Source organism: Ptiloglossa arizonensis, chromosome 1, assembly GCF_051014685.1.
Source record: "Ptiloglossa arizonensis isolate GNS036 chromosome 1, iyPtiAriz1_principal, whole genome shotgun sequence".
NCBI lineage: Eukaryota > Metazoa > Arthropoda > Insecta > Hymenoptera > Colletidae > Ptiloglossa > Ptiloglossa arizonensis.
The window spans coordinates 5,739,608-5,752,636 of record NC_135048.1 but is presented as its reverse complement, the minus strand read 5'-3'; the positions used below and the strand labels follow the sequence as shown (position 1 = coordinate 5,752,636).

The 13,029-nt window shown below is 34.2% G+C and overlaps 1 protein-coding gene across 1 annotated transcript; it reads left to right on the top strand.

Annotated features, from left to right (window-relative positions):
* Positions 1 to 10,656: 10,656 nt before the first annotated feature.
* LOC143146702 (mothers against decapentaplegic homolog 3-like) lies at positions 10,657 to 12,499 on the top strand. Its single transcript, XM_076311231.1, is given in 5 exon segments — positions 10,657 to 10,734; positions 11,706 to 11,794; positions 11,890 to 12,041; positions 12,044 to 12,208; positions 12,402 to 12,499. Coding segments are annotated over 5 exon segments (582 nt in total).
* Positions 12,500 to 13,029: the final 530 nt, after the last annotated feature.

Here is a 13,029-nt window from a genome sequence, read left to right as displayed (position 1 = left end):
ATATTTCGATAACGAAGCGCTAGATTGTTACAAGGAAAATGACTTTTCGATTTATATTGAACGTTCTAGATTTTTGTTTTTATCTTGTTGTAAGCTAAATTTAGTCCTCTTTAGTATAAATACAATCGTAACGAAGAATCTAAAATAAAAATTTTTTATAAAGAATATTAAGGAATCTGGCTACATTAAAAAGTGAAATACAAGTGTACTTACGATAGTTTTTACATAATCATATATAAGGTAAATCAATAAAGACTGCTACCTGAGATATTTCGTTATTTATTGATTCAATCAAAAAACGTTTCTTACGAAATACATATATTGTATTTAAGGTACTTCACTGAACTTTGAATTTATGAAATTGATAATTTATATTTTTTTTAAATTAACTCAGATCATCTTATTACTAGTCATTGAATTCGTCTTTTTGTTGGCTACAACGCAACACTAAAAAAAAAATGAAAATTTAAAAAACTCAAGATCAATAGCTTTATACTTATAAATATGAGACATAAATAATTAAAAAGGCGTTCGTTTAATGAGTTTTCTTGAACACAACGTATTTCGTGTGGAAAGTTGTTCGATCCAATCAATGGAGAACGATATATTTCAGATAGCGATTCTTGTTGACTCGTCCTACTATCATACAAGATATGATAGTAAGAGTACAAAAATGTATAGTGTAAAATTCATCAAATGTTAACAAAAGAGTGCAATTACAAAAAGTATAACGTGAAACATGAAACTACATATCTACGATAACACAAGAAAGCAACAAGCTGTTTACAAAACAAAATACAAGAGAATATCCCGAATACAAAATGTTTTTTATTCACAGTGGTGTAAACGCATAGCTCGTTAAAAAATATTGAATACATGTTTTTGTTCTGCTAAGAAATCAGCCGAAATGTTTATTCTAGAATTAATACTTAAAACGTACAAGAAATCGTAACACACTTGAATCCGTAAACCATCTATTCTTAAAATATCGTCACTTTGAATTATGCCACGAATTAGATCAAGGTTAAATTGATACAGAAAGGATTTGTTCAACAGAAGTATTTTATTTATTTCTGTTAACCGATTTATTTCTGTTAACCGTGTTACGTAAGCGTGAAGATGCAAATAAGTAAATAAAATAAGAATTACAATGTTGTTATTAAAACCTAATAATATTAAGTAATTAAAAATTTTGTATAAATTGTCGACTCAAAGTAATACTTCGTCGCTTCACATCAATAATTCCTGAAATTACGATTGTCTGTTGAATTAATTTCTGAAGTTACGTTCATATTAAGTGGTACAATTTATATTCTAAGGTCAGAAGTTTGAGGATAAATCTAAAAGTAGCCTTTGGCTATACTTCGTCATTATGCGATAATTAAGTAATTACGAAGATATAACATGTAGGCTATCTTTTAATTTACATAATAAAGAAGTTATAAAAACAATAATAACAAGAAGAAGAAAAATCAAAAAGGAGAAAAGATATAAAATAGTAGTAACAATAATAATAATCATAATTTTGCCTCTTCACAGAATTCAAATGATAAAAATCAAATTTATGAAATTAAAACTTAGTTCTGTTAATAAATGCTTCAAGTAATGAATTCTTCTTCGATCGGAGACTGTAATCTGTATTTCTGGAATAACTCCCATTTTGAAAATATTTTTTCCAGTTATTTCATTAAAAGCAGTCTATCGACAATCAAAATCAAGAATAGTAATCATAGAACCAACTAGAAATGGTGAACATCGTGTGGTTTAAAAGTCTCGGAAGAAATTCGATTATTGGGCTGAGCTCTCTTATCGCAAATATACCATTCAACTCTCTATGGCTTCCCATTTACATTTCTATATCCTCTCCTTATCGATTCCTGGATGCTTCTTATACTTTTCATCTCCAATTTTGAAGATGAAAAGTTGTGCTTCGCTAGCTCTTCCGGTTGACAATCACAAAAGAAGAGAAAGTTCGTATTCATCCTTTTTGGGTTGATTACAAAATGTAAGGCGATCCTTACAAAGTACCAGGTGTTTTATAATTAATCTTTCGATACCGAGAACATTTTCTAACGTGTAAATGGACAAATTAATATTCTAAGCAACTTAATGAATCGAAGTAATAAAATTCAGTGATAGGTATGAATTAAAATGCTCAATGATATTTCATTAAAACTATAGTGACATTGTTTTACTGTTACAAGACAATATTAAAAAAAATAAGGTCATTAAATGACGCACATGAGATAACATCACTGTACAAAAATTGTATTGAAGTTGAAAACGTCCTTGCACAAACTCTTACTTCATTTTAATTTAACAAATTGTAATTAGTTATTTGATGTTAAATAGATATTGTAATTGGTGAATTGAAAGTATAAATACATTTTAGAATAGCATTCTCTACTTTACTTTAAGTATTTTGTTCGAAAGTAGTGTAACTCAATAATACCAGTGAATCGAAGTAATATAACTCATGGTTATTAGAAATATCGATGAAATGAAAGTAACGTTACCCGGTGAAGGAAAAATCTAAAAATAATTGTTTCCAGATCTTTTGAATGCATGATTTACGCTATTTCTTCGTTAAAAAACGTCACAAGTACTGTACAAAATATATCACGATTAATTGTAACATTATTTCTGTTCTGCGGCATACATTCGCATCAATTGTGTTCCCGCAACCGTGAAACACGATTCGAATTAAACGCTACAACGCTAAAATAACATTTTCCTCCAATCCGATTTATGTGATCTGAAAGAGCATTAAACAAGGTAATCGAGACAGGTTTTCGTTAAAAGTTGGAGAGAATATATTTTGTTGCAACAATTAACAATCTTTTCCTAAATAGACAAATAGATGTAATTCGTGCATAATAAAGGTAACTCGTACAAATTTTATATCATCTGAAAGTCATAATTTCTTTCTATTTTTTAGTGAAAATTTCATAAAAATATTTTCAATTGTTCCAAATTTATCAACATATTTTAATTTATATCGATCAATAATTTCATTCCCACTTGTTCCGAGCCCTTATAAACTTAACGGAAATTTTACAATTAGGATTGATGAGGGACAATGAGAGGATTTTCTAATTTTTTAATAAGCCCCTTATCAAATGTAATTGTATTTCAAAGTTAATCAATTCGTAATTAACACTGCGTTTCATTTTTCAATATATGATACGTTTTATTTACATTCCGTATTTAAGAAATATTGTTTGTAATTAATTAATTTCAATTGTTTCTGTTTGCAGAACTGTTTAATACGCACCGAAAACAAGCTTTTATATAATTTGAAACATATTTGCGTAACAAAAGTAGAACGTATAAAAGAAGGAATTAAACGCTGGTCGATTAATTACCGATATTTATTCATTAAATTTCTATGCAACGCTGTAACACGCAACAAACACCTCGGTAATTAAAATTCCAATGGAAATCGAATTCATTAACGTTGAGCTGCTAACAATCAACATACTATTTAACATTCGCGTGTCTCTCACCAACGCGAAACAACTTTTCCACGGATTGTGAAAAAACACTGGATAAAGTTAAATAGACGTGAAATCCAACATTCACAGTACACATTGTATAAAATGTAAAGTAATTTAGCAGAGAAATGGAGAAAAGAATTCACGTAAAAATAATTTGTAAATCTCTTTAGCGAACCGTTATAAAAATAACAAAAAGAAACTACAAATCGCTATAAAAATACTGAATAAATAGAAAGGATTGGATCTATCTTAGGACAGTTTGTTTCTCTCGGTAATGATAAAAAGAAATGAATTTTGTTCGCTGAATCAATTTTACTCGTTTGTTTTTCAACAGTAATGATAAAAATATCATAAAAGAGAAGTAGGTAAAATTGATTTACACATTAGTCCGATCACGCCGAGTGTAAACTTGCAACATAAAGATGTCGAGTTTTCAAACTGAGTTGAATGAAAGCTCATGAAATATGAGAATGGATGTTCCAGAAAGGATATCCTAGGAAAAAAATCCCCAAAAATTCAAAAGATTTCCCGCTGGAAATTGTGCCCTCTTCCCGATGTAAAGTGAAGTCCAACTTTAAACTCAAAAGCCAGTAGCCGCTCGAATGCCTTCTCGTCCACGAAGGACAGGTAATTAGCGAAAATCAAAGCGTCCGTTTCATGGAGTTCCAGTATAATCCTACCTGGAAAACTTGAATACACGACAACGCCGACAGGTTGAGTGATAGGACCAACGCGAAATTTTCGTAAGTGGAAATCACCAGATAGAAAATTTAAGCCCAGAACAGGATAGAATCGGGATCCTATTTTCGATTCAGGTATTTTTCTTTATTACTATGGAACTTGCTACAATTAAGGAGGTAGTGTTTCGGGCCAAAAATTGAGAATTTCTTTTTCTACGAAGGAATAATTATAACAAATTGAAAATTAATAGTCATACCTTGTACAATATACTTTAATGATATATTATATTTCTAAAACAATTTTTTGTTGTTTGTTCTCTTTAAATGAAATAAGGTGAATCATTTCGGATAAATTTCCTTAACAAATACAAAGAAGATTGTTAATCTACACTGGTTTATCTATCGTGTAAACCATAGTAATGTAAAAATGTTCAAAAATTGTAAAAGAAGCACCACTTTCGTCAGAATTAGTTTCGCCCGAATAATTCTCCTTTTTTCTTTTATTTCACAACTTTAACTATTGCGTAAATAAAACTTACAACGAAACAAATTATTCCAAATATTTTCGAACATTTATGTAAGAAAACGTACAAAGCAATTAATGAAATATTTAAAAGAAAATTTCGTATCACTGACATATGTATATTCGTATCTATGAAATATCAGAATCGTATGAAAAAAGTACCACCAACACGTTCGAGTGTATTTTTAATGATGACGTTCGAAAATCGCGTAATAAAACTGTGAAATACATTCGTTCTCAACCGTCAATAATTGCTTGAATAATCGTAGATGTTAATTGCACTGCATAATAATAATCCAAGTTCTGTTTCTTTGTTTTTCTCTGTGATCACAGTTGGGACAATATTAGGTACCCAAATAGACTGAATAAAAAAAGAAACGATACACTTGGAACGGGGAAAACGAAAACATTTCAATGGCACGCAGAACGAGTGAAAGAAAGATTAAACCATGCAATGGAACACGATCTCATCTCCCTTCGAAAAACCTTCGTTTAGTCGCCTTTGATGGAAGTTGCTAAAAATAGTGTCAGTATTGTATGCAACAGAATGGAACGTGTTCATTACGAAGCATACTATAAATCGAATTGGTACAGTAAATCGATCGAAACGTTTTAAAAATGTATGAGAAAACATTGCTACGAAGAACTATTTTTCAATCCGACACGTGTCCTGTGAGAATTTTCGCTTACTTTTTAATTAATGGATGGTAACAAATCTGTTAACATTAAATGGAAATTTATTCGTTAAATGGAGAAATACGTATCCCGGGCATAAATTTCTTGTATTCTTTTAGTGAATAATTTATCAGTTACAGTTCTCAATCTGCTCTATAGTTCAGTTATACTACTCGCAGTTACTGTTTCGATTAGTTACATAAAATTAGTCGTAAAATAAATCGAGGAGAACTTGAAAAATAAACGAGAAACATTTTTGTCAGCTTCGGAGGAATGAAAGTGTATACGAAATTAATAAAATGGTTGTAATAATTATTTTAAACAATTGTCAGAAATAATTTTAAATTTACCGGTGATAGAACCAACCGGTGAAGTGTAAATATCACAAAACGCGGAATAAATTAAATTAATTTTGAAAATAAATTATCAAATTACGTTATATGAATGAATTAAAATTAGTATTTTACATTTTTCGTTTAAATGAGTGTTATATTAACAAGGCATGAAACAAAATTCCTTAATAACGTGGAATAAAATTTATTTTATTTTACGTCGATATTTTAACGTCGTATTCATATTTCATGATTATAAGTATTACGGGATCGCATTACACTTGTGAAACATATATTTCCAAGACTGAAGAATATTTTTCGACAAAATTGTACGTATAAAATGCAACGTTGATGGCACACCCGAAGAGAAGAATACTTCGGATCGCTATTATTATAATTTCTTGCAAACATAATTAACGAAGAAAACTTATTGAAAATAATGATCTTGGTCAAGAGTTGAAACATTCCAAAGAATGTTCGAGGGACATTTAGTTGATTCAGATATACGAAAAAGTCGCACGATCAACAATCCCAAATTTTCTATGAAACCTACCTAATTAGCAAATACAATATTTCCTCGAAAACGTTCGAAGGAATAAATTATCGCGTGTAAAAACACACCCCTTCGCCTTCCTGTAACGCAAAAAACGCTGCCTTGTGTTTCGAAGTATGTGCCAACGTGTCGAGGGGGAAAAAAAAAAAAAAACTCACCCCTTTGTTCCGATCACGAGCCTTCTTCTCACATCTCATTATTCTTCTTCGTGCGTTTCAGCAATTTCAACGTTCCTGTGAATGTCTGTAACCGTGACGACGTTCGCGTGAAAAGAAACGAAAACGATATTTCGCGGTGTCCGTTTCACCCTCGTTGAATTCGACAAGCGTTAATACGGGGTGAAAGACACTAACGACGACGTAAAAAAAGTCGAGGACCGTGCACAAACGTGGTAGGCAAATAAGAGGACTGTAGAGTGAAAGACAGGAGGATGCAGAACCTTTTTAACGGTGGCACGCTAAGCTTTTCCACCCTTCCCATCGAGCCCCAACACTTGGATACCCCTGTCCCTTTGCTCGTTTTCCCTTCATCCCTTTTCCCTTAAACACTTACCTGACTCCTCGTCGCTAAATTTACATACGACGTTCGGTGGTAAGGGTTACAATAAAACGTAGTAAAAGGGTAGATTGATTGCTCCATCGTTTAAGAAGGGAAACCGGAGAAGTAGTTTCTTTCTACGAAAAGGGAGAACAAATTTCTGATGTGAACGATTTTGGTGATTTATGAGAGACACAGGGGTGGATTTCTTTATTTCAGTAGAGAGCAGTACAATCGGTAGAGCGGTGATTCATCGTATAGAAATAAATCGAAAATGCGAGATAAATTTCTCTCGTACGAGGCCTCGTTTCCGAGAAGATCGAATCTGAGGAATTTGGTGGCACGTGAGCTAACGGTTTCAGATTGAAAAATAATACAACGAACAGAAAATGAATTATACTATACTGCCGTTAATATCGACACAAGTTGAAGCAACAAGCAACGATCGGTTATTGTAGACGAGGAATACCTAATCGCACGTGCCCCGATGAATTTTCAAAATTTATTACCTCGAAACCAAAGTTTCGTACGAAAAAATCTTACTATATTTCACGAGTTTCTACCAAAAATCGTATATAAACATCTCTGAGAAATTACTTTCTTAGTATAATCGATGATACAAATCGAGTTTCTATCCAAAATCGTATATAAACATCTCTGAGAAATTACTTTCTTAGTACAATCGATGATACAAATTTTATTATTTATTTTTACAAATTTCACACAATTTTATCGGAATTTTCTGTGTCTATTTGGGCCTATTTTGAGTGCAGGCCTAAAAGATTAATTGCCTGCGAATGGACCTGAGTTAGGGTAAGCATTTGGCGCTGATCTGTCGGTAGGTTTCTTAAAGGACACGCGCGACCCTTTACAGAGGGTCGTGCGAGACAACCTCAGCGTGGGAATGCATGAGAACGAAAGGAAATGCGTGTGGTCCTGATATGAGAGAGATTGAGGATTAGAATGAAAGAGAATGAATGCGCGTAAGGATATAGGGTGCGATATAGTGATTGGGGACAGTATGGATACGAGAAGAGACTGGTAAAGACGTAGGGACAGTACGAGTACGAGAAAGGACCTGTGAAGATGTAGTATGAATAAGAGTACGAGAAGAGACTGGTAAAGACATGGTAAGAAAGAAGAGTTGGAAAGATGCACTAAAACGATTAGTCTAGTTTTATACATAGTCGATCTATCTTTGGTGAAAAGAGAAATCAATTGCCAATACCATTATTGAATAACTACACTAACACCAATACCAATATATATAATATATCCACCAATCACCAACCGTACGCACGGACAACAATTGATATAAAATTCTCATCGAAGTCAACATCCACTAACGATAGCCATTCGCATAAAAGTCATCTCTCGCAAAATAATAGAGAAACGGGTCGCTGGAAAGAAATCTATCGACTCGGAAGTACCTTCAATGCAGCATCCCCTAAAGGAACAGTAACAGGCGAAAATATATACCTCCGTAGAAAATTCTCCACCCCATCGACATCGACCTTTAACGATGCACAGGGAACGCTACTTCTCAAGCCGGCATGAGATCCCATTATTTAGAATTTACCCGAATATTTTATCGATCGGAAGAAATCCCTTGGTCGTACCTAAATTTTTTTCGTGTCATCGACCCTTGCCGATGCAATTCCTTTTTCGTTGTCGTCTCTACCAACTTCGTCTAGTCTCTACCAGCCAATAACGAACGACACCAAATGGAACAGGCCCGCATGGAGAGAGAGAAAAAAAAAAATATTAGGGATGAGTTATACTCTTCCTCTCAGTGTCCAACCCTCTGGGTTCGATTTTCCCTCGCGGCCTGTCCTAGCGCTCATAACCTAGATTTCAACGGATAACAACGCACCCCCACTAGCAGGAGTCGGCTCGTTACAGGTCGTCTGTTTTCTTTCACCCTTCATCGGGACCCGGTGGCAGTCTCGTTCACCGATACCGAAGGATCTCTTTCTCCTACCTCTTCAAAGAGTCCCGGCCATTGATTCGGGATTCGAGATTCTGGGTCAACGGTCTTCCTTGTCTCCTCGCTTGTTTCTCGAGGGGTGTTCGGAGAGGGTGAATTGCTATTCAGTGAAGAAGAAATGCTGAAAAATCGAATACAAATGGTTCGATAAGGGCCAAGAGCCCACTAAGCTGGAGATAAACGTAGGGTCGATGACGTAGAGTGTTGAACGAGTGTCGCGTTATTTATTACAGGGGGTGACTGTGACAATAACCACGGCAAGTTGATCGTTGAGCCCCCTTACCGTTTACTTCCGCTCGTTCTATGAATTAATATCGTCGGAGCTAGCTGCAATTGGATCGTGAACTGCGCGAATTGAGTTTGGTGTCGTGGAATATCAATTGTGAGCTAATATATTTTACAACGAGAACTGTGTGTATATGCGTAAATATATGTATATATTAATTTTATTGTATTTGGTGTGATTGTACACGTGACATTGCACGTGTGATTTGTATTGTTCGATTTGAACATACCTAAACTGATACGACTCGATAGCTAATAGGTGATCATAGACAGTGTATCGCAGCAGTATAATAAACAGTAGAATTGTTTTCATGGATGTAACAATGTTTAACGTTACGTGTCAACGGAGATTTCTTTTTTCCCTTCGATAAATATTGATCTGGTTTATTGGAAATAAGTATAAGAAGTTTAATTAACTGAACAATATCAACTACAAGGGTAGAAACACGATTTCAAAATTTCGATGTTGAAATAATATTTATAACATCGATCTTTTTTGCTTTTTATTTCACGGACTTGATCAAGTTTAACCTCTAAGAGGCACATATGAGAACCCCAGCGGATTAAGAACTTTGAAGAAAGATCGATTAATCTTTTGACATCAAGTGCGGAAAGTACCATCGTTCGACACACTAGTAAACATCGCATCGTTTGTTAACCTTAGTCTTCATTTAGTCATATTTTTGCACCTAAAACTTTTTTCTTCGTTTATCTTTACAAAAAAACAATGATTTGAATAGCAGTCTCTCGATTATTCGATCCCTGAACGAACCACCTAAACGTAAAACAAAAACCTCGTTTGCTGCAATAGCGATACAAGTTAGAAAGACACAACTTGTGAATTGGAATTGTTCGTCAAGTTGCTTTATGGTCATAAACGGCAGTTCCAACCTTTTAGACTGTACGTAAAACATTAATGAATTGTATCATCGTCATTTTCCTCTTTACGTTTCTGCACAAAATTCAACTGGACAAATATTCGTGAGACTCGTTATTTAAATGTGCATTAAGTAAGGTATGTATTATACCCTAAAAATGATATTATTTTATATTGATGTATGTATTTATATATATGTGGTATCGGATTTTCCGTGTCCGCTTGGGCCTGCTTCGAGCGCAGGTTTAGAAGAGGTATCGGCCGAACGTGACCGAATGTCTGAAATGAGAGGGACTGAGAATTAGTTTTGGAAACAGTATGTCACAGTACGTCGTAGTACGTCGTAGTATGTCGTAGTATGTCGTAGTATATCGTAGTATGTCGTAGTATGTCGTAGTATGTCGTAGTATGTCGTAGTATGTCGTAGTATGTCGTAGTATGTCGTAGTATGTCGTAGTATGTCGTAGTATGTCGTAGTATGTCGTAGTACGTCGTAGTATGTCGTAGTACGTCGTAGTATGTCGTAGTACGTCGTAGTATGGAGTAGTATGGAGTAGTATGTCATAGTATGGAGTAGTATGTCGTAGTATGTCATAGTATGTCGTAGTATATCATAGTATGTCATAGTATGTCACAATATGACACAGTATGTCACGGTATATCACAGGATGTATGAGTATGAGTATGAATAAAGACGTAATAAGATTAGAATGAAAGAGAGTGAATGCGTGTGGCTATATAGGGTGCGAGAGGAGCGTTTTGGAAACAGTATGTCGGAGTATGTCACAGTATGAGACGATATGTCACAGTATGTAACAGTATGTATAGGTAAAAAGACGTAATAAGACAGGACAGTTGAAAAGACGCACTAAGACGAGAGACTTGAAAAAGACGTAAGCGACGAAGACGATAAAGACGCGTAGCCTATTTATTTATTATTTAATTAAACTTTTATCAGCCATAAAGCCGCAAAGTTTTTCAGTTAAGACGATTAGCTTAGTCCTGTACACAATCGATCTATCTTTAGTGAAAAGAGAAACTAATTGCCAATACCACGTCTAATACTAATAACACTGTAACATATAATATGCACAAATATACAAACACACCCCACGGGTACAACAAATTTTTGGAGGCTCGTACGGGGAACAATATATATACCTACCAGTTATTCTAAGAAAATAGATCTGATTTTCCAATCCCATCGATTATCCAATCAACCTCTTGCCCCTATTAGATCGGATAAATTGAGGGACTATTGTAATTTGAAAAATAAAATGATATTGTAACACTTCCGTGACTTTTCTCCGCTTTGAGGAAAGTTATCGAAGAGAAATGAAAATAAAAATAAAGTGCACAGAATCGATCGTCGTAATTGGTGGTGTGGGAGGTCGCAACTCGATTTCAAAATTCGAAATAAAGGTAATCGCCGAGGATATATAGGTGTCCTGGTATTACGGTGGAAATGCTGGACGCGCCTAAAAAGCATGCGTGCGAAAAAGCGATTAACCGGGTCCCTGGAGCAAATCAGATTTATCGGACACCAGCGAGCCAGAATCGTCCTGAGTAATTAACCGAGTTATTCACCAGCGAGGAAAGCCTGCAGGTCCGTTCGTATCGCCGCTTTTTAATGCTTTATCTCTATCTCCTTCCTGATGTCATCCTCGTTCGTGAACTATCATTTTTCCTCTTCCGTTTGGAACTCTTCGCGTTAACTTTCGCAGAACACTACAAGGTTAATTAACGCATTTACACGTAGATCAAATTACGAGATCGAGTTAAAAAACTTTTGGCAATACAGGTGATACTTTTTGGGGCTACTGAGTCTGAATCGTGTTCTTTGAGAAAGTATTTAAACTATTATCGTTGCGAGTGATGGTACATTGATATCGATGACTATCAATTGTATTTGTCTATTTAAGGTACCAATGTTCACGTTACAGATGGTTTGTTAACCTTTTGATCAATAAGCTGTATTATATAAATGGTGAAGTCTATGAAAAATGTTTCTCTGATTCTGTTACTTTTGTGCAGTTTAGAAATTGTGATCATCATCGTGGATTTTATTCTAGTACAGCTTGTAAAATTCCACCAGGAATTTTAAAAAATTAATAAAAATGTATACCATAAGAATGTCTTTTGTTAAAGGATGGGGTGCTAAATACCATCGACAAAATGTTACATCAACTCCCTGTTGGATCGAGGCACACTTATATAGACCCTTACAATGGTTAGATAAAGTGTTAACACAAATGGGTGTTTGTAATGCTAATATGAGGCTATAAGTTCGAATGCTATAAGTTCTATGTCATAATTTGTGTCTCGTGTTTAATTGCAAAAAAAATTGTGAAATGTAAAAAGAAATGACACACCAGTATCGATGTGTCATCTGATCTTATTAATGAAATTACATCGTGCAGTTCAGATGTTTAATTCTTAACTATACTTTCTGTAGTTAAAGTCAGGGATTCTTATAAAATTGTAATGTCTTGTAAATCTTGTGAAATTAAGAGAGATTTAATCATCAGTGTACCACACCTGGATCTTTTCTGATCCAGAGATGCTCTTATGTTGTTCAATTATACTGTAAATAGAACTGTTCTTAAAAATTGAGACAAGTACGGTAAAGCAATAAAATCTTTGTTTAAAATATTTGTGCAAGCAAGGTCAATTTACAGGTCTATTTCGACCTAGACGTAGTCTCCCTCGTGATTGGCCAAACCACCGATACTGTGAAGGTTGAATCATCATTTTTCTGATTTCGAATTTGTTCAAAAGATACAGAACATCGAAATTTGTTATTTTTTACTACTTTCGTGAAGCTGAGCTACACGAATGAATTTTTGTCCCCGAAACCAAATCAGTTGTAACAAATTCATCTTTTTTTCACTTTCTTCGAAAAGAATCGCCCATCGAGAAAACTTTTATTTCGTATCAAACCGGTCGTGTTTGCAACGTAAAAACAATAAACAAATTCTCAGTTTGCAAACTGGTCGTACATATATATATAACGTAAAAATGTTAAATAAAATCTTATTTTGAAAATTTCGATTCATTATTCTATTTCGAAAAACACTTGGGAA